At 40.6% G+C, this 26,204-nt stretch overlaps 1 protein-coding gene across 4 annotated transcripts in view; it reads left to right on the top strand.

Moving 5' to 3' along the window:
- Znf182 (zinc finger protein 182) overlaps positions 1–26,204 on the top strand; it is a 43,826-nt gene that overhangs the window by 11,591 nt on the left and 6,031 nt on the right. For all 4 annotated transcript variants that reach the window (XM_029473457.1, XM_029473456.1, XM_029473455.1 and 1 more), the window contains 2 exons: positions 15,519–15,663; positions 15,820–15,954. In XM_029473457.1, coding sequence (XP_029329317.1) covers positions 15,519–15,663; positions 15,820–15,954 — 280 coding nt within the window. The remainder of the gene's footprint in view (positions 1–15,518; positions 15,664–15,819; positions 15,955–26,204) is intronic.

Below are 26,204 nucleotides of genomic sequence, written 5' to 3'. Positions count from 1 at the left end.
CCACCACTTCGTATCTTGTGTTTATCTTGTCTTGCTATGTAGCCCAGTGAGTTCAGTTATATTAAGTTTGTCAAAACTTGTTCTCCAACTCATACATACTTGAAAACAATATATGTTGTGCTTTTTAGTGGGGTATTCTATATATATCAGCAAATGGTTAGTTGGTAATATTAGTTTGTTTGGTTGGCTTGTATTGGTTTTGACACAGTCTCACCATGTAGTTCTTGAATGACCTTGAACTAACAGAGCTCTGCCTGCTCTGCTTCCTGTGTGCTGGGATTAAAGTCACATGTTGCTTTTCTATCTACTGGTTCTTTTAGTTTCAGACTGTTTTAGAATTTGATTGATATACATTCAGCCCAGGTTGGCCTCGAACTTGTGATCCTCCTGGCTCCTCTGCTTCCTAAGCGTTGAGATTACAGGTAAAAGTATCACCATGCTTTGCCCTTGGTTATATATTAGACTATACCTATTTAGAGTTTCTTTTGTGTTTGTTTACTCTAGAGATTATCATGTGTACTTAACTTTATAAAATACGATTAATGTTAATACTTTTACCTCTTTAGCTGCATGAATGAACTTATATAAATAGGACCTTACCTGGTCCTATTTCTGTCTTGGTTGTTATATATCTACATGCATTGAAAGTTGCATTGGGGGCTGGTGAGATGGCTCAGTGGTTAAGAGCGCCGACTGCTCTTCTGAAGGTCCCGAGTTCAAATCCCAGCAACCACATGGTGGCTTACAACCATCCATAACGAAATCTGATGCCCTCTTCTGGAGTGTCTGAGGACAGCTACAATGTACTTACATATAATAAATCTTAAAAAAGAAAAAAAAAGAAAGTTGCATTGGACACTCTTACAGAGTCTTTGTCTCTGTTTGGTTTAGGGTGTTGTTCCTTTTTTTTTTAAGATTTATTTATTTATTATATGTAAGTACACTGTAGCTGTCTTCAGACACTCCAGAAGAGGGCGCCAGATCTTGTTACGGATGGTTGTGAGCCACCATGTGGTTGCTGGGATTTGAACTCTGGACCTTCGGAAGAGCAGTCGTGTGCTCTTACCCACTGAGCCATCTCACCAGCCCCCGGTGTTGTTCCTTTTATGTGGAGTTTCACTATATTTGTTTTCAGGTCCCAAATTCCTAGGTTCATTTGATCCTCCTGCCTCAGCCTCCTGAATAGGTAGCACAGCCATGTACTACTACACCTGTCTTTACATTGTTGTAGTTATTGCTTTCAGCATCTTCATATTTTAGAGAATTGAAGAGAAATAACATTATTATATTTATCTTTTAAAAAACATGTCTGTGTTCTTCCTTCATTGTTGATAATTCAGATTCTGCAATCAGTTGTCTGTCTGTAAACTGCTTTTAGTAATTATTCTCAGATTAAGTCTGTTGGCAGCATAGTTTTCCTTTATTGTGAGTATCTTTATTCCACTTTTATTCCTGAAGGGAATTTCCATAACATAGATTTTTCAGTGTAGTTATCATTTCTTACATTTACTTATGGTTTTGTGTGTGCATACATTTGTGCATGTGGAGGCCAGAAGACAACTTATAGAAGTCAGTTCTCTTCTTCCGCTATGTAGGTTTTGGGTGACTATCCTAGGTTCCATTGCTGCTCTGTGTTCTGGTTTTGCAAGTGAAGCTTCGGTTGCTTGGGGTATGAGAAAAAGGATGGAAAAAATAGGTGAATGAACATTAAATATTCTTTCTTTTAAAGACAAACAGTAAAGTCACTTTTAGAGATCTTTGTCTGTGTCCATACCATCTTCTTAGCGGTGTTTATTCTTAGCTTTACTCTGGGCCAGTGAATACCAGTGAAAAGTAGAAACTCATAATTTGTTGAATTCTGGCCTTTCCCTTAATCTTCCTGGTACTCTTTTCCTTTTTAGATTCTTCTAACTGCTCTTTCTTGCCTTCAGTCCAGGTTTCATGTCTGTACTAAGAGGGAAACACAGGGGGAATATGCTCACTCCATCTTACTTGGAAGCATGGATCCCAGAGTTACACTGCACTATGCTGTGTAGTGTAACATGGGAACATGCCTGTATATTCCAAGTGCATACATAGATCACTGCTCTCAGCTGTTGTGTTGCTAAACTGCTAGGCACATGTTGGAAGCAGTGGGAATATATTGATATTGTCTGTTTCATTCTACTTTCAGTTGTGAGTGATCCTAGGCATTTTCTCTTTTAAAAAGATAGAAATCTCTGTTATGACAAATGCAATGGAAGAACCCTACCAAAAAAATATCTAAATTCCTGAGTAAGGAATGCAAAAGTGATGTGAATATCAAAAGCTTGATATTTTTAAAAATAATTGATTTTTAAAAATCACCCTGTAGAGAAGACTTCTCTTTAGTGGTTTGGTTAATATCTCCAGGGAAGTCTGTTCTTTATATATAACCTTATTCATGGCTCTCCAACCACCTCTGCTTCCTCCCATTGTCCTCCTCTGTGTTTGTATCTACTCAGTCATCTTTCTGATCTGTCTACTGTTGTTCTTCCTGGTGTTCTACAAACAATCTTGTTAGATTGGGGGGTTTGTTTTGGTTTTAGATAGAGGTCTCACCATGTTTCCTGGGCTGGCCTTTAAACTCTTGTCCTAAGTTATCCTTCTGTGTTAGCCTTCCAAGTTACTGAAATCACAGTATGTTCTCTCAGGCCTACCTTTGGCATGTTTTTTATCCGTAGGTCTTCTTGTAGCAATTTTTAGTTTTTTTTTTTTTCTTTTCCATCTGAGAATATTTTAATTTTCTTTCCTGACGAATAACAGTTTGTGGTTGAAACATTGTGTTTCTTTTAGCATTGGAAAAGTGTTAGGGCTACTTCTTTCTGACCTCCTTATATGAGAACTCTATCATTTAAATCCTGCCCCCTTATATATAATGCACTCTTTGTCTAGCTGCTTTCAAATTTTTTCAACTTTCTTTTTTTTAAACATTTTTACTTCTTGTTTCCCATTAATTTATTTATTGATTTTACAACCTGATCACAGCTCTCCCCTTCTCTAGTTCCCCCCTCACACAGGCGCTCCTGAATTCCCTCCTCTCCTTCTCCTATGAGAAGAGGGAGGCCCCCTAGGTATTACTCTACCCTGTCACATGAAGTCACTGCAGGACTAGGTGAATCCTCTCCCACGGAGGCCAGACAAGATAGCTAGCTCAGTTAGGGGAGAGGGATCCACGGGCAAGCAACAGAATCAGGGATAGCCCCTGCTCTAGTTGTTGAGGACTTGTATGAAGACCAAGCTACACATCTGCTACATATGTGCAGGGGGTTTAGTTCCAGCCCAGGCTTGCTCTTGGTTACTGGTTCAGTCTCTGGGGGGCCCCAACAGTCCACATTAGTTGATTCTGTTGGTCTTCTTGTGATGTCCCTATCTCCTTCAGGTCCCTCAATCCTTCCCCCAACTCTTCCACAAGATTCCCCAAGCTCTTATCTAATGTTTGGCTGTGAGTCTCTGCATTGATTTCTGACAGTTGCTGTGTGGAACTCTCAGAGGACAGCCATGCTAGGCTTCTGTCTGCAAGCATAACAGAGTATCAATAATTGTAGCATGGATTGGTTCTTACCTATGGGATGGGTCTCAAGTTAGAACAGTCATTGGTTGGCCATTCCCTCCTTCTCTGCTCCATCTTCGTCCCTGTGCATCTTGTATGCAGGACACATTTTGGGTAGAAGGTGTTGTGGGTGAGTTGGTTTCTGTATCACTCCACTGGGAGTCTTGCCTGACTATGGGAGGTGGCCACTTCACAAACCATATCCACCATTGCTAGGAGTCTTAGCTAGACTCCCTGGGGCCTTCCCCATCACAGGTCTCTGGCACGTCCTAGAGATGTTCCCCCTGACAACCACCTATTTCCATTCTCTCTTCCCAGCTCTCCCTACACCTGATCCCCACCCTGCCCTTTTACCCTCCCCATCCCCACTCTCACCCAGTTCCCTCCATTCATTCACCTCCAATATCTATTTTATTTCCACTTCTGAGTAACATTTAAGCATCCTCCCTTGGGCCTTCCTTATTTGGTTTCTTTGGGTCTGTAAGTTATGGCTAATATCCACTTATAGGTGAGTACATACCATGCATAGTCCTTTTGGGTCTGCGTTACTTCACTCAAGATGATATTTTCCAGTTCCATCCATTTGCCAGTGAAATTAGAATTGTTCTTATTGTTAATAGCTGAGTAGTATTCCATTGTATAAATAAACCACATTTTCTTCATCCATTCTTCACTTGAGGGGCATCTGGGTTGTTTCCAGTTTCTAGGTATTATGAATAAAGCTGGTATGAACATAGTTGAGCCAGTGTCCTTGTGGTATGATGAAGCATATTTGGGTATATACCCAGAAGTGATATAGCTGGGTCTTTGGGTAGAACTATTCCCAATTTCTGGAAAAACAGCTATACTGATTTCCAGGCTGGTTATATAAATTTGGCACTTCCACCAGTAGTGTAAGAGTGTTCTGCTTTCGGAACCCTCCAGAATACATCAGAGACCTGGGAGGTAAGAGACTCTCAGGAATCAAAGGGAGGGACATTAGATGAAATGCCCTACAGTAGGGAGAGGGAAATTATAGAGCCGACCTCCAGCAGGAAGACGGCATCAAGTGAGGGATGGGGTTACCATCCCACAGTCACATCTCTGACCCATGATTGTTCTTGTCTGAAAGAATTACAGGGATGGAAATAGAAAGGAGCCTGAGGAAAAGAAGGTCCAACTACAGGCCCAGAGTGCCATCCAGCTCAAGGGGAGGTCCCAAGGCCTGACACTATTACTGAGGCTATGGAGCACTCACAAAAAGGGACCTATCATGACTGCCTTCTGAAAGACCCAACAAGTAGTGGAAAGAGTCAGATGCAGATATTCGTACCCAACCAATGGACAGAAGCAGCTGACCCTGGTTGTTGAATTAGGGAAGGCTGAATGAAGCTGAGGAGGAGGGTGACCCTGTAGGAGGACCAGCAGTCTCAATGAATCTGGATGCCCAAGTTTTCTCAAATACTGGACCACCAACCAGGCAGCATACACCAGCTGATATGAGGCCCCCAACACACAGAGAATAGAGGACTTCCCTCAAAAAAATGGAGGCCCCAGGGAGTTTAGAGTTTAGGTGGGGTGGGGGCTGTGGGCATCCATATAGAGACAGGGGGGTAGGGAGGAGGTGTGGGATGTGGAGCAGTTAAAGGTGTGGATAGGAGAGTGGTGAATGGAATATGGAGTGTAGAAGATAAATTAAAAAAGAAAAAAGACTGTTCCCTTTGCTTCCACATCCTTGCCAGCATGTGCTGTCACTTGAGTTTTTGATCTTAGCCATTCTGATTGATATAAAGAGGAATCTCTGAGTTATTTTGATTTACATTTCACGATGACTAAGGATGGTGAATGTTTCTTTAAATGTTTATCAGCCACTAGAGATTCCTCTGTTGAGATTTGTCTGTTAAGCTCTGTACCCCATTTTTGTAATTGGGTTATTTAGGTTGTTGGAGTCTAAATTCCCGAATTCGTTTTATGTTTTGGATATTAGCCCTCTGTTGGATGTAGGGCTTGTAAAGAAAGACCTTTTCCCAATCTGTAGGCTGCTAGTATGTCCTATTGATAGTGTCCTTTGACATACAGAGGCTTTTCAGTTTTATGAGGTCCTATTTATCAATTGTTGATCTTAAGAGCCGGAGCCATTGGTGTTCTGTTCAGGATATTGTCTCCTGTAACCGTGTATTGAAGGGTATTCCCAAGTGATGTTCTATTAGATTTAGTGTATCTGGTTTTACATCGAAGTTTTTGATCCACGTACACTTGAGTTTTGTGAAAGATAATGAATATGGATCTATTTCCATTCCTCTACATGCAAACTTCCAGTTAGACCAGCACCATTTTTTGAAGATGCTCTCCAATTTCCATTTTAGCTTCTTTTTTAAAAAAATCAAGTGTCCATCCATAGATGTGTGGGTTTATTTCTGTGTGTTAGATTTGATTCCATTGATCAACCTGTCTGTTTCTATACAAATACTATACAACTTTTATTACTATTGCTCTGTAATACAGCTTGATTGAAGTCAGGGATGGTAATACCTCCAAAGGGAGTTTTGTTTGGTTGGGTTTTGGTGGGTTTTTTTAAGGATTATTTTAGCTATACTGGGATTACTGGGATTTGGAGTTTTCCATATGAAGTTGATAACTGCCCTTTCAAAGTCGAAAGAATTGTGTTGGAAATTTGATGGGAATTGCCTTACATCTATATGTTGCTTTTGGTAAAATGGCCATTTTCACTGTGTTAATCATACTGATCAATGAGCATGGAAGAGCTTTCCTTCTGGTATCTTCTTTAATTTCTTTCTTTTTTGTATTTATTTAATTTTATTAGATATTTTCTTTATGTACATTTCAAATGTTATCCCATTTCCTGATTTCCCCTCTGAAAAACCCATATCTCCTTCCCCAACTCCCTGCTCACCAACACACCCACTCCCACTTCCCTGTCCTGGCATTCCCCTACACTGGGGCATTGAGCCTTCTCAGGACCAAGGGCCTCTCCTCCCATTAAAGTCCCTTATTAGGCCATCCTCTTCTACATATGCAGATGTGTACTCTTTGGTTGGTGGTTTAGTCCCTGGGAGCTCAGGAGGTACTAATTAGTTCATATTGTTGTTCCTCCTATGTGGCTGCAAACCTCCTCAGCTCCTTGGGTCCTTTCTCTAGCTCCTCCATTAGGGACCATGTGCTCAGTCCAATGGTTGGCTGCAAACATCTACCTCTGTATTTGTCAGGCACTGGCAGAGCCTCTTAGGAGACAGCTATATCAGGCTCCTCTCAGCAAGCACTTTTTGTCATCCACAATAGTGTCAGGGTTTGGTGACTGTATATGGGATAGATCCCCAGGTGGGGCAGTCTCTGGATGGTCTTTCCTTCAGTCTCTGCTCCACACTTTGTCTCTGTATCTCCTCCCATGGGTATTTTGTTCCCCCTTCTAAGAAGGATTGAAGTATCCACACTTTGGTCTTCCATCTTCTTGAGCTTCATTTGGTCTGTGAATTGTATCTTCGGTATTCCAAGCTTCTGGGCTAATATCTACTTATCAGTGAGTGTATACCATGTGTGTTCTTTTGTTATTGGGTTACCTCATGCAGGATGATATTTTCTAGTCTCATCCATTTGCCTAAGAATTTCATGAATTCATTGTTTTTAACAGCTGAATAGTACTCCATTGTGTAAATGTACACATTTTCTGTATCCAATCCTCTGTTAAGGGACATCTGGGTTCTTTCCAGCATCTGGCTATTATAAATTAAGCTGGTATGAACGTACTGGAACATGTGTCCTTATTACTTGTTGGAGCATCTTCTGGGTATATGCCTAGGAGTGGTAGATCTGGATCCTCAGGTAGTACGATGTCCAGTTTTCTGAGCATCTGCCAAACTGATTTCCAGAGTAGTCGTACAAGCTTGCAATTCTGCCAGAGGTGGAAGAGTGTTCCTCTTTCTCCACATCCTCGCCAACATCGGCTGTCATCTGAGTTAGCCATTTTAACTGGTATGAGGTGGAATCTCAGTGTTGTTTTGATTTGCATTTCCCTGATGACTGAGAATGTTGAACATTTTTTTTAGGTGCTTCTCAGCCATTCAGTATTCCTCAGTGGAGAATTTTTTGTTTAGCTCTGTACCCCATTTTTTAATAGTGTTATTTGATTCTCTGGAGTCTAACTTCTTGAGTTCTTTGTATACATTGGACAATAGCCCTCTATTGGATATAGGGTTATTAAAGATCTTTTCCCAATTTGTTGGTTGCCATTGAATCCTATTGACAGTGTCCTTTGCCTTACAGAAGCTTTATAATTTTATGAGGTCCCATTGGTCAATTCTTGTTCTTAGAGCATAGGCTATTGGTGTTTTCTTCAGGAAATTTTCCCCTGTGCCCATGTGCTTGAGGCTCTTCCCCATTTTCTTTTCTATTAGTTTCAGTGTATCTGGTCTTATGTGGAGGTGCTTGATCCACTTGGACATGAACTTTGTACAAGGCAATAAGAATGGATCAATTTGCATTCTTCTGCATGCTAACCGCCAGTTGAGCCAGCACCATTGGATGAAAATGCTCTTTTTTTCCACTGGATGGTTTTAGCTCCTTTATCAAAGATCAAGTGACCGTAGGTATGTGGGTTCATTTCTGGGTCCTCAATTCTATTCCTTTGATCTACATGCCTGTCTCTGTACCAATACCATGAGGTTTTTATCACTACTGCTTTGGAGTAGAGCTTGAGGTCAGAAATGGTGATTCCCCAGAAGTTCTCTTATTGTTGAGAATATTTTTCGCTATCCTGGGTTTTTGTTGTTGTTGTTGTTGTTGTTGTTGTTGTTGTTACAAATGAATTTGAGAATTACTCTTTTTATCTATGTGAAAAATTATGTTGTAATTTTGATGGGGATTGCACTGAATCTGTAGATGGCCATTTTTACTATGGTAATCCTGTCAATCCACAAGCATGGGAGATCTTTCCATATTCTGAGGTCTTCGATTTCTTTCTTCAGAGACTTGAAGTTCTTGTCCTATAGAATTTTCACTTGTTTGGTTAGAGTCACACCTAGATACTTTATATTGCTTGTGACTATTGTGAAGGGTGTCATTTCTCTAATTTCTTTCTCAGCCTGTTTATCCTTTGAGTAGAGGGAGGCTACTGATTTGTTTGAGTTAATTTTATATCTGGCCACTTTGCTATAGGAGTTCTCTGGTGGAGTTTTTGTGGTCACTTAAGTATACTATCATATCATCTGCAAATAGTGGTAGTTTGACTTCTTCCTTTCCAATTTGTGTCCCTTTGATCTCTTTCTGTTGTCTAATTGCTCTAGCTAGAACTTCAAGTACTACATTGAATAGAGAGAGAGAGAGAGTAGGCAGCTTGTCTAGTTCCTGATTTTAGTGGGATTGCTTCAAGTTTTTCTTCATTTAGTGTGATGTTGGCTACTGGTTTGCTGTATATTGTTTTTACTATGTTTAGGTATGGGCCTTGAATTCCTGATCTTTCCAAGACTTTTAACAGGAAGAGATGTTGAATTTTGTCAAATGCACTTTCAGTATATAATGAAATGATAGTGTGTTTTTTTTTTCTTTGAGTTTTATTATACAGTGGATTACATTGGTGGATTTCCATATATTGAACCACCCCTGCATCCCTGGGATGAAGCCTACTTGATCATGATGGATGATGGTTTTCATGTGTTCTTAGATTCAGTTTGGGAGAATTTAATTGAGTATTTTTGCATAGATGTTCATAAGGGATATTGGTCTGAAGTTCTCTTCTTTGTTGGGTCTTTGTGTGGTTTTGGTCAGCATAATTGTGGCTTCATAGAATGAATTGAGTAGTGTTCCTTCTGTTTCAATTTTGTGCAATACTTTAAATAGTATTGGTATTAGGTCTTCTATGAAGGTCTGAAAGAATTCTACACCAAAACCATCTGGTCCTGGGCTTTTTTTTTTTTTTTTTTTTTTTTGGAGACTTTTAATGACTGCTTCTATTTCTTTAAGGATTATGGGACTATTAGATTGTTTATCTGATCCTGATTTAACTTTGGTGTTTGGTATCTTGTATGTTCATGGGCATCTCTTTCTTTAGGTTAGGTAACTTTTCTTCTATAGTTTTGTTGAAGATATTTACTGGCCCTTTAAATTGGGAATCTTTTCTTTCGTCTATACCTATTATCCTTAGGTTTGGTCTTCTCATTGTGTCCTGGAATTCCTGGATGTTTTGGGTTATGAGCTTTTTGCATTTTGCATTTTCTTTGACTGTTGTGTCAATGTTTTCTATGGTATCTTCTGCATCTGAGATTCTCTCTTCTATCTTTTGTATTCTGTTGGTGATACTTGCACCTATGATTCCTGATCTCTTTCCTAGGATTTCTAACTCCAGGGTTGTCTACCTTTGTGTTTTCTTTATTGTGTGTATTTCCATTTTTAGATCCTGGATGGTTTTGTTAAGTTCCTTCACCTGTTTGGTTATGTTTTCCTGTAATTCTTTAAGGGATTTTTGGTCTACTACCTGTTTACCTGTGTTCTCTTTTATTTCTTTAAGGGAGTTACTTATGTTCTTCTTAAAGTCCTGTTTCATCATCATGAGATGTGATTTTAAATCAGAGTTTTGCTTTTCTGGTATATTGGGGTAACCAGGGTTCGCTGTGGTGGGAGAACTAAGTTCTGATGATGCCAAGTAGCCTTTTTTTCTGTTGCTTATGTTCTTGTGCTTACCTTTCTCCCTCTGGTTATCTCTGGTATTAGCTGGTCTTGCTATTTCTGACTGTGACTTGCCCATCCTGCAAGCCTGTGTGTCAGTACTCCTGGGAGACCAGTTCTCTCGGAGGAATTTAGGTATGGAGAGCTGTGGCACAGGGTCAGCTCTGGGGTGCAGACAGAAACCAGAAGGATCCTGTCCCCAGCCGATCCTTGGTTCCTGTGTCCTGATGGCTATGGGAGGGTCCCTCTTGGGCAGGAATTTGGAGAGAAGTGGTGGTCTTACCTGTGCTTGCAGGAGTGTAGCCACTCCTGGGAGACCAGCTCTCTCCTGGTGGTATTTGTGTGTGTAGCTCTGTGGCAGAGGATCGGCTCCAGGCACAAATGGAAAACGGAAGACTCCTGTCCCAGGCTGCCCCTTGGTTCCTGTGTCCTGAGGGTTCCAGGTGGGTTCCTCCACATAGCAGTGGTGGTCTTATCTGTGCTCACAAGACTGTCTGCACTCTTGGGGAGGTTAGTTCTCTCCTGGTGTTATTTGAATATAAAGCCTTGTCAATTTCTTTCTTCAGAGACTTAAAAGTTCTTGTCATTCATGTCTTTTACTTGCTAGGTTAGAGTTACATCAGTATATTTTATTTATGGGTAGTGAGAAGGGTGTTGTCTCCATAACTTCTTTCTCAGGCCATGTATCATTTATATAAAGGAGGGATACTGATTAATTAAAATTGAGTTAATTTTGTAACAAACAACACATTTTACTAAAGATTTTTATCAGCTGTAGAAGTTCTCTAGTAGAATTTTGGGGATCACTCCTGTATACTATCATATCATTCATGAATAGTGATACCTTGACTTCTTCCTTTCTGATTTATATTCCTTTGATATCCTTTTTTGTCTTATTGCTCTAACTAGAACTTCAAGCACTACATTGAATAGATAGCAAAAGAGTGGGCAGTCATATCTTTTCCCTGATTTTAGTGGCATTACTTCAAGTTTACCTCCATTTAATTTAATGTTGGCTATTGTCTTGCTGTATGTTGCTTTTATTGTGTTTAAGTATGTGCCATGAATCCCTTGAGTGTGTTTGCTTTTTTTTTTTTTCTAGAGCTTTCAGTTGTACTCTTAAATTCCTGGTATGGGAACTATTTAATTTCTTTATGGAAGCACTTAGTGCTCTGAACTTTCCTCTTAGCACCGCTTTCACTGTGTTCCATAAGTATGTTGTGCCTTCATTTTCATTGAATTCTAGAAAGTCTTTAATTTCTTTATTTCTTCCCTGACCCATTAATCATTGAGTAGAGAGTTGTTCAGTTTCCATGAGTTTATAGGCTTTCTGTTGTTTCTGTTATTGCTGAAGTCCAGCTTTAATCCATGGTAGGCTGATAGATTACAAGGAGTTTTTTGAATCTTGGATATGTTACCAATTTTGGGTAAGGTTCATTCCATGAGGTGCTGAGAAAAGGGTATATTCTTTTGTGTTTGAATGAAATATTCTGTAGATGCCTGTTCAGTCCATTTTATTTGTAATGTCAGTTATTCTCATATCTGATTAGTTTTTGTCTGGATGACATGTCTATTAGTGAAAGTGGGGTGTTGAGGTTTCCCACTATTAGTGTGTGGGGTTTGATGTGTGATGTAAGCTTTAGTAATGTTTCTTTTACAAATGTGGGTGCCCTTGCATTTGGAGTTGTAGTTGTTCATAATTGAGATGATATTTTGGTGGATTTTTACTTTGATGAGTATGAAGTATCTTTTTCCATCTTTTTTGATTAGTTTTGGTTGAAAGTCTGTTTTATTAGATATTAGAATGGCTACTCCAAATTTTTTCTTGGGTCTATTTGCTTGGAAAACCTTTTTCCAGGCCTTTACTCTGAGGTAATGTCTATCATTGTTGCCAAGGTCGGTTTCTTGTATGTAGCAGAATGATGGATACTGTTTACACATCCACTCTGTTAGCCTATGTCTTTTTATTGGGGAATTTCTTTCATGAATGTGGGTGCTCTTGCCTTTGGAGTATAGATATTCAGAATTTAGACTTCTTAGTAGATATTTTCCCTTTGGTAAGTGTGAAGTGTCTTCCCTATCTCTTTTGATTACTTTTGGTTAAAGATCTATTTTATTGGATATTAGAGTGGCTACTCCAGCTTGTTTCTTCAGACCCTTTGCTTGGAAAGCTTTTTTCTAGACCTTTACTCTGAGGTAGTATCTGTATTTGTTGCCCAGCTGTTTTTATATGTAGCAGAATGATGGATCCTGTTTACATATCTAGTCTGCTAGCCTGTGTCTATTGGGGAATTGAATCCATTGATGCTGAGAGATTTTTAAAGACCCATTATTGTTAGTTCCTGTTATTTTTGTTGTTGGAGGTGTGTGTGTGTGTGTGTGTGTGTGTGTGTGTGTGTGTGTGTGTGTGTATGTTTCTCTTTTGGGGGGTTTGTTGTGAAATCACTAATTTCTTTTGTCTTCTTGGGTATAGTTACCCTCCTTGTGTTGGAGTTTTCCCCCTATAATCCTCTGTAGTTCCCCCAGGTTCAATAATATACTTGAATTACTCAGAGAACTCAGGAAGGTAATGGTTGTGGGCATATCTATGGGATTGGTGGAAAGATATTGTTTAAATTTGGGTTTGTCATGGAATATCTTGTATTTTTCATCTATGATGATTAAGAATTTTGCTGGGTATAGTAGTCTGGGCAGGCATTTATGTTCTCTTAGGGTCTGGATGAAATCTATCCAGGATCTTCTGGCTTTTAGAGTCTGTTGAGAAGTCTGGTGTAATTTTGATAGGTCAGCCTTTATATGTTACTTGGCCTTTTTTCCTTACTGCTTTTAATATTCTTTCTTTGTTCTGTGCATTCAGTGTTTTATGCATTATTATGTAATGGAAGGATTTTCTTTTCTGGCCCAATCTATTTGATGTTATGTAGGCTTCTTGTACATTTATGGGCATCTATTTCTTTAGGTTAGGGAAGTTTTCTTCTACGATTTTGTTGAAGATATTTTCTGGCTCTTTGAGTTGGGAATCTCTGCTTTCTTCTATGCCCGTTATTCTTAGGTGTGGTCTTTTCATTGTGTCCCAAATTTTGTGGATGTTTTGAGTTAGGAACTTTTTGTACCAATTGTTAGTGGAGACCACACAGTAGTCCCACAAAGTTTCTTGACTTCAGATACCAGCCAAAAATGGGAGTTCCTGAGTTACTTATACCTCTGCTTACCCACTTGCAAATTTGAGAGTATACTATGGAGTTTTCTCATTTTTGTAACCAAATACTTAATAAACAGAGAAACTCAATGGTTTTATGGTATAGTCCATCCTACAGAGAAAATCATAGAGCATGACGACTGCTTCCCTGCAGATCAGAAAACAGAAAAGGGTTCACTGGTGCTCACTTCACCTAGGCTTTCTCCTTTGTTCCCTTTCTATCCATTCTGACATCCCAGCCCTTGGATGGTGCTGTCTACATTTAGAGTGATGCTGTTCCTCCTTAGTTAATCAAATCTGGAATGCTTTCATGGACATATCCAAGTGTGCTTCACTAATGAACTCGGCATTTCAAGTAGACAAGCCAAAGTAATTAACATGGGGCTGTAAAGAGAACCCCCCCCCCAAGTTCAATAATATACTTGAATTACTCAGAGAACTTAGGAAGGTAATGGTTGTGGGCATATCTATGGGACAGTTTTCTTGATTATTGATTAATGTGAGAAGACCCTGCTCATGTGGATATGCTACTCCTAGGCTATGAGTTCTGCTCCTGGTTGGTTTCCTGCCCTGCCCTTCCTCAATGATGGACTGTGATCAGTATGTGGAAGGCAAATAGACCCTTTCCTCCCTAAGCTGTTTTTTTGTCATAGTGAATATCACAGCAACAAACAAAAGAACCAAACTAGAAGAAGGGTACAACTCAGGAACAACCACATGGTAGAGATACAGAACAAAGCACATAGAGGTGAAAAGCTTCCTTCCATAGCTGTTGAGTATGCTGTCCTCTCAGTAGCTCAGTGTTGACTTAAGTCAGAAATTTCCTGAAGGGCTGGAGAGATGGTTCAGCAGTTAAGAGCACTGGCTGCTCTTCGAGAGGTCCTGAGTTCAATTCCCAGCAACCACATGGTAACTTACAACCATCTGTAATGGGGCTCTGATGCCTTCTTCTGGTATGTCTATAAAGATAGTGCCAGTGTACCCACATACATGAAATAAATAAATAAATCTTTTTTTAAAAAGACCACAAACTAAGCCTGGTCTTAAATACCAACAAAATCAATGGAAAGTACACATACGCATGGAAGCTGAACAACTCTCTACTCAATGATAAGTTGGTCAAGGAAGAAATAAAGAATGAAATTAAAGGCTTTTTAGAATTTAATGAAAATGAAGGCATATTATACCAAAACTTATGGGACACAATGAAAGCAGTGGTAAGAGGAAAACTCATAGCTCTAAGTGCCTCCAAAAAGAAACTGGAGAGAACTTACACTAGCAGCTTGATAGTAAGCCTGAAAGCTGTAGAGCAAAATGAAGGAAATACACCCAAGAGGAGTAGATGGCAAAACATAATCAAACTCAGGGCTGAAATCAACCAAGTAGAAACAAAAAGAACTATACAAAGAATCAACAAAACCAGGAGCTGGTTCTTTGAGAAAAATCAACAAGATAGATAAACCCTTAGCCAGACTAACCAGAGGGCACAGTTTTCATACTCTCCAATAGTTTAATAGTACTTTTTATATTATCAGATATGTAAGCTGTAATATTTACTTCTGTTCTGTGACTTACCTTTTCATTATCTTTAAGAGTGAATATCAAAAACAAAATAAAAAAAGAGTAAATATCTTTGGAATTTTTTGGTTACAGAAAAATAATTGGCTCATCAAGATTTAAGGGACTTTATCCAATATTTTTCCCCTACAAATACTATGGGTTTAGATACTACATTTAGGTCGCTGATGCATTTTAAGGGGTATTTTTTCTGCTGCAGAATCACTTGTTGGAATACAAATTTTCAAGAAACTAGACAGGAACTGAGGCAGAGACTATGGAGGAATGCTACTTATGGGCTTGCTATTTCTGCCTTCCTCAGCTACTTTTCCCAAAGACCCAGACCCACCTACAAAGGGATGGTACTGCCACAGTGAGCTGGGCTTCCTCTATCAATTAGCAATTAAGAAAATGCTTGACAGATATGCCTGTAGACCAGGGACTGAACTGGGAGCTCAATTAGTAGTTTTCTCACATTATATACTTATCATTCAGTGGTCAGCATTTTAGAGTAAAAGAAGTTTGCCATTACAGGAACCAGTGACATTTGAGGATGTAGCTGTGGATTTCACTCAGGAGGAGTGGCAATACCTGAACTCTCCACAGAGGACCCTGTACCGAGATGTGATGCTTGAGACCTACAGCAACCTCGTTTCTGTGTGTGAGGTGGCTTCCATAGGTAACTTTTGGTGGTTATTTTTTCAGTAGGGGAGCTTTGCTTGCTTCCCTTCACATTTTTCTTTTCTTAAAGGAAACTCAAAATTTTGGTTAAATGGTTTCTGTTAAGTGACAGGTCCCTTCTGCTGACCCCAAACTGCAACTTGTGCTGTTTCAGGCTCTGAAGACCAAGGAGGTATCTCTCCTTTATCATCCTTAGAACAGCAGGTTACTAAGCCAGATCTCATTATCAAGCTGGAGGTAGAAGAACCAGACCCAGAAGATGGGGAAATTCCAGTTTGGAGCTTTCCAGGTAGTATCTTACTGTAGCCCTCTGTCTTTGTTTTCTTTTAAGCTAGATTAAATTCAGGGCTTTCTTTTTCTTTTTTTTTTCCAAACTGCCTAATTATTCCCATCAGGTTTGTCAGGCACAATTGTCTGTTTTATGCTATTAGTTACTGGTAATTGTTGCTTAGGCTAATTCACTAATAAATGCAAAATTGAGACTTTTTCATTTTTCTTTTTTTTTTTGGTTGTTTGTTTGTTTGTTTGTTTGTTTTCGAGACAGGGTTTCTCTGTATAGCCCTGGCTGTCCTGGAACTCACTTGGTAGACCAGGCTGGCCTTGAACTCAGAAATTCGCCTGCCTCTGCCTCCCAAGTGCTGGGATTAAAGGCGTGCCCCACCACCACCCGGCGACTTTTTCATTAATTAATTTATTCACTTAGTCATTTTACATTGCATCCCCCTCCCTCCTTTCCTTCCAGTCCCACCCTCACAACCCCCCCCCCAATTTCCTCTCCTCTTCTCCTCATGGGTACCAACCCACCCTGGCTCATAGAGTCACAGCAGGACTAATTGTATCCTTTTCAACTGAGGCCAGACAAGACAGGCTAGTTAGGGGAAGGAGATCCAAAGACAGATAACAGAATCAGACACAGCCCCCACTACAACTGTTCAGGAACCCACAGGAAGACCGAGCTTTACATCTGCTACAAATGTGTAGGGCTTCTAGGTCCATTCCTTGCATGCTCTCTGGTTGGTGGTTCAGTCTCTGTGAGCCTCCATGGGCCCAGGTTATTTGACTCCTCAGATCTTCTTGTGGTGTCCTTCACCCCTCTGGCTCCCTCCGTCCTTTTCTCCACTCTTCCATAAGACTCCCTGAGCTCCACCTAATGTTTGGCTGTGGGTCTCTGCATCTGTTTCCATCAGCTGTTGGATGAACCCTCTCAGAAGACTGTTATGCTAGGCCCCTGAATGCAGGCAAAGTATCATTAATAGTGTCAGGTTGATTCTCTCCCACGGTATGGATTTCAAGTTGGGGCAGCCGTTGGTTGGTCATTCCCTCAGTTTCTGCTCCATCTTGCCCCTGTACATTTTGTAGGCAGGACATGTTTGTGTGTGGGTTGCTGTCCTTATCCCTCTACTGGGAGTCCTGCCTGACTACAGGAAGTGGCCACTTCAGGCTCCATATCTACCCTGCTAGGAATCTCAGCTAGGGTCACTCCCATAGTCTCTCAGGAGCCTCCCCCATCTCTGGTCTCCAGCTTGTCCCAGAGATGTTTCCCCTTCTGATTTCCATTCTCTCTGTCCCCTTACACACACACCAACCCCTACTCTTCCCTACACCTGTTCCCCATCTCTATTACCTCTCTACCCCTTCTCCCACTCAGTTTCCTCCCACCATCCACCTCCAATGTCAATTTTATATCCCCTTCTGAGTGAGATTCAAGGATCCTCCCTTGGGCCCTCCTTGTTACTTAGCTTCTATGGATTATGACATGCTTATCCTGTACTTGACTGAGCCATCAAAGGCTAGGTTCACAACCAAAAATTTTAAATGTTTTATTCTTGAGAATTTCATACAATGAAATATGATCATACTTACCTAACCATTTCCTACCTCCTATTTCTCCCATCATCCCCTCAACATATCTTTCTTCCAATTTCATGACTTTTCTTTTTCCTACAACCAAGTCCAGTTGGTGCTGTCCATATGTTCATGAATGTGAGTAACTCAAAGCAGTTGTTACATGCACAAGACTAAGCCAGCCCAAATTGCATCATCTCTGAATGAACACAGACCCAGCAGTGTGCTCTGCTGTATATGTGTTGGGGGCCTCATATCAGATGGTGTATGCTGCCTGGTTGGTGGTCCAGTGTTTGAGAGGTCTCAGGGTTTCAGGTTAATTGAGACAGCTGGTCCTCCTACAGGGTCGCCCTCCTCCTCAGCTTCTTCCAGCTTTTCCCTAATTCAACCACTGGAGTCAGAAGCTTCTGTCCATTGGTTGGGTGCAAATATCTGCATCTGACTCTTTCCATTACTTGTTGGGTCTTTCAGAGGGCAGTCATGATAGATCCCTTTTTGTGATGCTCCATAGCCTCAGTAATAGTGTCAGGCCTTGGGACCTCCCTTTGAGCTGGATCCCACTTTGGGCCTGTCACTGGACCTTCTTTTCCTCCATTTTTATCCCTGCAATTCTTTTAGACAAGAACAAGAGTTTTGGGTCAGAGATGTGACTGTGGGATGGCAACCCCATCCCTCACTTGATGCCCTGTCTTCCTGCTGGAGGTGGGCTCTACACGTTCCCTCTCTCTACTGTAGGGCATTTCATTTAAGATGCCTCCCTTTGAGTCCTGAGAGTCTCTCACCTACCAGGTCTCTAGTACATTCTGGAGGGTCCCCCCCACCAACTCCTGAGGTTACCTCTTTCCATTCTTCCTGCTAGCCCTCAGGGCTTTAGTCCTTTTCCCTCACCCAATACCAGATCAGGTTCTCCTCGTCCCCACACCATCCCCTTTCCATCCCAGGTCCCTGCCTCCCTTCCCACTCATGATTGCCTTCTTCTCCCTCCCAAGTGGGACTGAGGCATCCTCACTTGGGCCCTTCAGCTTGTTGACCATTTTGAGTTCTGTACCTTGAGTATTCTGTACCCTTTTTTGGCTAATATCCACTTATTAGTGAGTACATACCATGCATGTCCCTTTGGGTCTGAGTTACCTCACTCTGGATAATATATTCTAGTTCCATCAATTTGACTGCAAGACTCAGGACGTCCTCGTTCTTAATAGCTGAGTAGTATTCCATTGTGCAAATGGCCCACATTTTCTATATCCATTTTTCTGTCGTGGGACACCTGGGTTGTTTCCAACTTCTGGCTATCACAAACATGGCCTCTATGAACATAGTGGGACACGTGCCCCTGTGGTATGGTGGGGCACCTTTTGGGTATATGCCCAAGAGTGGTATTGCTGGGTCTTCAGGTAGATCTATTTCCAATTTTCTGAGGAACCTCCAGAGTGGTTGTACCAGTATGCAATCCCACTAGCAATGGAGGAGTGTTCCTCTTTCTCCACATCCTCGACAACATGTGCTGTCACCTGAGGTTTTGATCTTAGCTATTCTGACTGGTGTAAGATGGGCTCTCGGGGTCATTTTGATTCGTGTTTCTCTGATCACTAAGGACTTTCAACCAAAAGTTATCAAATGTTATGAGGAAGGACAGTTCATATTTATCAAAGGGAAAATCCACCAAGAGAAAGTCTCAATCTGAACATTGATACCCCAAATGCAAGGGCACCCACATTCATAAAAGAAACTTTACTAAGCACACATTGAACGTCTCTTTTATCTATTCTTCCATTGAGGGACATCTTGGTTGTTTCTAGTTTCTGACTATTATTAATAAGACAGAAATGAATATGGTTGAGCTAGTGTCACTGTGGTAGGATGAAGCATCCTTTGGGTATATGCCCAAGAGTGATACAGCTAGATTTTGACATAGATCAATTCCCATCTTCCCATGGAACTGACACGCTGATTTCTATAGAGTAGTACAAGTTTGCATTCCCACCAACAATGGAGGAATGTTCCACTTGCTTTACATCCTTGCCAGCATGAGCTGTCACTTATGGTTTTGGGTTTTTTATTTGTGTTTTTTGTTTGTTTGGTTGGTTGGTTTGTTTTTTTGGACCTGAGCCATTCTGACAGGTGTAAGATGAAATCTCAAAATAGTTTTGACTTCTATTTCCCTGGTAGCTAAGGATACTGAATGTTTCTTAAAAGTTTTCTCAAGCGTTTAAGTTTTCTCTATTGAGAATTCTCTGTTTAGATTTGTACCCCATTTTAATTGGGTTATTTGTTTTCTTGATATCTCTTTCATGAATGCTTTATATATTTTGGAATTAGCACTCTGACAGATGTGTGGTTGGTAAAAATCTTTTCCTATTCTGTAGGCTGCCTCTTTGTCCAAATGACAGTTGTTGTCCAAATCCATTGTTGTACCGAAACTTCTCAGTTCCATGTGGTGCCATTTATTAATTGTTAATCTTGGATCTGTACAATCAGAGTTCTATTCAGAAAATCTTTCCTGTGTTAATGAGTTCAAGTATGCTCCCCAGTTTTTCATCTATAAGGTTCAGTATACCTGTTTTTTTAACTTTTTATTGATTCTTTGTGAATTTTACATCATGCACCCCAATCCCACTCATCTCTCCCTACCCTCAGATCCACCCTCTACCCTTGTAAACCCCTCCCCCCACACAGAGAAAAAATATTGTTGTGGAAGCTGTTGTATGTCACAGTGTGTCCCACAGTATTCCCTTTGTCCATACCTTTTTGCTTGCAAATGTTCATTGCAATGACTAGTAGGTCTGGTATAGGCCTCTGTCTTCTACTACTCTATCAGTATTGGAAACAAACTGGGACTCCTCTTAGATATCCTGTTTTTATCCTATGTCATGGAGATCCTGGAGAGCATGCCCCTTCATATATTCCAGAAGTCTATCAATGGGGTAAATGTTGGGGTGGGCCAATCCAAAGCCCAGAGATGATCAGGCCACAGGCTCTCAAACTCTCACCCCCTGGAAGACTGCTCACCTACAACCCCCACAACCACAGCCAGCTTTATACTGCTGCCCAGGTAGGGTCCAGGGCCTGCTCTCCCAAGTACTGTGGCCAGTAAGGGACAAAGCAAGTTTTCCTACTCTCATAATCTCAGGTCCCATTCTCCGTAGAACTGCCATAGATGATCAGGGATGAAGGAGGGGATAAGGGTATTTTTCCCTCATCAATATCACCACCAAGAGGCAGGGCTAGCTCTCCTGCACTCACACCCTTGGGGCCAGTTCACCTGCACCCCTATCATCTTGGTCAGTTCTACTGTGCTACCCAGGTGAGATACAGCACCTGCTCTCCCAATTTCTGCAGCACGTGAGGGGAAAGACTAACTTTCCTGCTCTCATGACCCCATCAGACCAATTCTTCCATCTGCCTCCAGTGGCAAGGGCAAAAGGGAAGGGAGGGGATCTATCCCTTACCAAAGCCATCACTTAGCAGACAAGAGGCAGGGCTAGCTCTCCCATACTTACACCCTCTGGGATGGCTCATCACACATCAATGATCAGCTCTACTGTGTTGTTTCCAAGTCCTGCAGCTGATGAATGGTATGGCCAGCTCCCCTGTTCTCATGACCCCAGGTCCAGGTTTCCTGCCTGCCATAGATGGTGAAGGCAAGAGGGTTTATCTCTCCCTTGTCTATACTACTATAGGGAGACAAGGGGTAGGTCCAGCTCTTCCACACTCCCATCCTCAGGCTGGCTCACCTGCAACTCCCACAGTGTGTAGGCCACTGTTCTGAGTACTGCAGCTGCCTAAGGATGGGGGTCAGCTCTCCTGCTTTCATACCTCTAGGGCCATCTCTCAGGTAATGGGTGGGGCCATTACCCATTTTTCACAGCCCACAGACATTAAAGTGTCCCTGAGCCATAGCTCAGATGTCAACACAGGCCAGGACCCCATCATGGTCCCAGGTGCCATCTACTCCCATCAGGCTGCTTCTCACTACCCTTGAGCTTCCAGTTTTGCCTCTCTTCATTCTGCCTACATCCTTATTTCTCTTTCTCTTTCATTTCTTCACCATTTACTTGCTCCTCTCAGTATCTATTTTTTGGTTTTTGGTTTGTTTGTTTGTTTGTTTGTTTGTTTTTTCGAGACAGGGTTTCTCTGTGTAGCTCTGGCTATCCTGGTACTCACTCTGTAGACCAGGCTGGCCTCGAACTCAGAAATCCGCCTGCCTCTGCCTCCCAGTGCTAGGATTAAAGGCGTGCGCCACCATGCCCGGCTCAGTATCTATTTTTATGTTCAGATCTTTGATCCATTTCAACTTAAGTTTTGTGCAGCATGATAAGTATGAATATATTTGGTTTCTTTTATATGCTGACATCCAGTTTCACCAGCACCATTTGTCAAAGATACTGTCTTTTTTCCAGTGGGCATTTCTGACTTCTGTATCAAAAATCAGGTGTCCATAGATGTGTGGATTTATCCCTGGGTCTTCAATTAAATTTCATTGGTTAATGTATCTGTTTTTTTGTGCCAATACCATGCTGTTTATATTTCTATAGCTCTGTAGTACAATTTAAAATTGAAAATGGTAAGACCTCTAGCAGTTCTTTTATTATTCAGGTCTGTTTTAGCTATCCTGAGTTTGTTGTGTTTACATGTGAAGCTGAAGATTGTCTTTTCAAGATATGTGAAGAATTATGTTGGAATTCTGATGGGGATTGCATTAAATACATAGATTGCTTTTGGTAGGATGGCCATTTTTGCTATGTTAATCCTAATGGTCCACAAACATCAAAGATATGCCTGTCTTGTGATATCTTCTATAATTTCTCAAAGTTTTTATCATACAAGGCTTTTATCTGCTTGGTTAGTTATCCTAAGAATTTTTATATTATTTCAGGCCATTGTAAAAGGTGCCACAAATTGATTCTTATTAATTCACTTTTAGATATTTTCATTTATAGGAGTTAGAGACTATGTATAAAATTCTTTAAAGAAAAATCCTTATGTCTTCAAATTGATATGTCTACATCAAATTCTAGTGTTTTTTATTTTTATTAGATTTTAGTGTATATGTGTGTATATGTACATGCAGTATACACACGTGCATTCTTAGATGCATGTGCATGTGTGCCATGGCATTTGTTTGACAGAAGAAATTTTACAAGAGTGGGTCCCCTCATTTCACCTTGTGAATCTCTAGAATTAAACTAAGGTCACAAATATCTTTGCCTGCTGAGCCATCTCACTACCCCTAAATTTTTTTGATTCATTTTTCATTTGAGTATTGTTCTGAGTCTGTTATGCAAATAGAGTATATGGAGTCAAATGAAGTAATGATGTTGGTTAATCTGAGAATCGAAACTTCTCACTGGGAAATAGAAATGGCAAGGTATCTACTAATATTAGAGAAAAATTTTTATTCAGTTTTGCTGATAATTTTATAAAATGTTACAAAAATATTTACATGCTTCTGAAATGAAATCTAGAAAATCAGGTTACTAAAAACAGCTCAAGCCTGAGAAGACAGCTCCATGGGTAAAATGTTTGTTCCCAAGTCTGAATTCAGTTCCTGAAACCCACAGGGTAGAGGGTGAGAACTGACTCCTACAAGTTGTTCTCTGGTCACCACATATGTGCTATGGTATGTGTGCTCACCTAACATACAAAATAAATGAATAAATGTCAAATGTAAAAAGAGCAGTCTAGCATCATTCCCTTTCCATGTCTGCTCTCGTCTTTTCCTCAGAGGTAACCATTAGTAGAATTTAAGGGTTTGTCTTCTCATTGGTTTCTTACATCATAACCCTATATTAACATTCAAACATTGATCTGAACGCCGGGCGTGGTGGCGCACACCTTTAATCCCAGCACTCGGGAGGCAGAGGCAGGCGGATTCCTGAGTTCGAGGCCAGCCTGGTCTACAAAGTGAGTGCCAGGTCAGCCAGGGCTACACAGAAAAAACCTGTCTCGAAAAACCAAAAAAAAAAAAACCAAACAAACAATCAAACATTGATCTGTTTCATTAAAATTATACACTGCTATGTACAATTATTTGGTTTGGTTTTTGAGACAGAGTCCCATTGTTTAACCCTGACTAGCCTGGGACTCACTATATGGACAAAGCCAGCCTCTAAGTCACAGATATCTGCATATGCCTCCCAAATGCTGAGATTAAAGATATGAACCACCATACCTGGCTCCTATGCACAGGGTTTGGGGTTTTTTTTGTTGTTGTTTTGTTTTTTGGTTTTTTTGTTTGTTTGTTTTTTGGGGGGGTGTCTCTTTTCACTTAGTATCTGAGAACAAATTATATATATATATGTGTGTGTGTGTGTGTGTGTGTGTGTGTGTGTGTGTACATAAACTCATTATTTCTTTTATAGTAATATATTGTATGGCTTTACATAACTCACAATGACAGTAACATTTGGTTTAGTAAATATTTTAAGTATTTCGTTGATACCATGTAAGTTCTGTTGTAAGTATTTGAATCCCCTGAATATCCCTTTTGGTGAGCAGTGTCTTATAGGTGGGAAAATTATACAAGTAGATTAGATCAAGTAAAAATCTGAGTCAGGATTTACTCTATATGACCATAATTACTCCAGATAATCCATATGACCTAGAACACAGAGGTTATACTACTTCTGACCGCCTAACAAGGTTCAGGTTTAGCAGATCCTACATGCGGTCTGACTCCTAAATGCAACTTATGAGGCCTCTTCCTGTGATTCAGTGTTCATCGCTCACTAAAAACTTGTGCTTTTCTATCTAGAGAAAGGAGGTCATAGGAAGGGAAATCACAACCATGAGACCTATTTTAAAATTTATTAAGCCGGGCGTGGTGGTGCATGCCTTTAATCCCAGCACTCGGGAGGCAGAGGCAGGTGGATTTCTGAATTCGAGGCCAGCCTGGTCTACAAAGTGAGTCCCAGGACAGCCAGAGCTACACAGAGAAACCCTATCTCGAAAAAAAAAAAAATTAAATCCTACTACTATGAAATCCAGCTAGAAACTTGAGTAGTAGTTGTACTCCACTTGTTTCAACTTGTCTCATAATACAGTCTTAGAAATTACAGAGACCAAAGAGGTAGCTCAGTGGTTAAGCGTGCTTGTATTGCTCTTGTAAAAGTCCTAGGTTCGGTTCCCAACACTGAAATGCTACTTCACAACCATCCCAGTTCCAAGGGTCTGACCTACTGTTCTGACCTCTGTTGGCACCAGGCACATACATGCAAGCAAAACACTTATATCTTATATACATATAATTATTAAATCAAAAATATTTAAGTAAACTAAAAAACATAATTCATATTTATGTGATATATATATGGGGGTTAGATTCAAGACACCATTGATTTTAAGATGTGCCACCAAATATTGCTACTAATTAATTTATGGCGAGATGATAGCATTGATTTTAAGCTACATTTGGATTTAGAGGTGTTAAAATGTGAAATATTTTACAAATGATAAAAGTATATAGGAAGGTCAGATTAAGCTTTTTGTAAAGTGATACAACTGCCTCTTAAAAGCTCTACAGCCGGGCGTGGTGGCGCACACCTTTAATCCCAGCACTCGGGAGGCAGAGGCAGGCGGATTTCTGAGTTCGAGGCCAGCCTGGTCTACAAAGTGAGTGCCAGGACAGCCAGGGCTACACAGAGAAACCCTGTCTCGAAAAACCAAAAAAAAAAAAAATAAAAAAAAAATAAAATAAAAAGCTCTACAGATTTTAAATATAGCAAAATATAAAAGAAGGAAAGGTAATATAGATAATGAAACATCTTAAAAGTCACAGTTAAATATGCACAGTTTGTAAGTGAAATAAAGTAGACAGCAGAAACAATGGTTTTGAAGAACTGTATATATGTTAAATGACTTGTGAATGGTGATTAAGTAAATTTTGATTTTGTTGAGCTCATTATTATAGACTTCCTGTCAGGTGGATCCAGGATTATTAATATTGGGTTTAGGAAGCACAGTACTAAATTTTCTCCTAGATGACTATAATATATAAGTCATGTGTAGTCAGAAGTTGATATAAGTAAGCCAGGAGTCAGCACTCCTGCACATGCACTCAGGAGGCTAAGGCAGATGGATCTCTATCAGTTAGCCCAGTCTATATACTAAAAGATCCTCTCTCTCCCAGGACACTCTGATAAAAATGATGTGACAGCCTAATCTGACTCACAGAATCAGCTCTTTTTTTTAATTAGATATTTTCTTTATTTACATTTCAAATGTTATCCCTGTTACTCATTTCCCCTGTAAAAACCCCCTATCCCATCCTCCCTCCCCCTGCTCACCCACCCACCCACTCCCGATTCTCTGTCCTGGCATTCCCCTACACTGGGGCTTCAAGCCTTCACAGGCCCAACGGCCTCAACTCCCATTGATGACCAACAAGGCTACATATGCAGCTGGAGCCATGGGTCCTTCCATGTGTACTCTTTGGTTGGTGGTTTAGTCCCTGGGAGCTCTGGGGGTACTGGTTAGTTCATATTGTTGTTCCTCCTATGCGGCTGCAAACCCTTTCAGCTCCTTGGGTCCTTTCTCTAGCTCCTCCATTAGGGACCCTGTGCTCAGTCCAATGGTTGGCTAAGAGTATCCACTCTGCATTTGTCAGGCTCTAGCAGAGCCGCTTAAGAGACAGCTATATCAGGCTCCTCTCAGCAAGCACTTGTTAGCATCTACAATAGTGTCTGGGTTTGGTAG

Source organism: Mus caroli, chromosome X (genome assembly GCF_900094665.2).
Source record: "Mus caroli chromosome X, CAROLI_EIJ_v1.1, whole genome shotgun sequence".
Taxonomy (NCBI): domain Eukaryota; kingdom Metazoa; phylum Chordata; class Mammalia; order Rodentia; family Muridae; genus Mus; species Mus caroli.
This window is presented reverse-complemented; position numbering and strand designations above follow the sequence as displayed.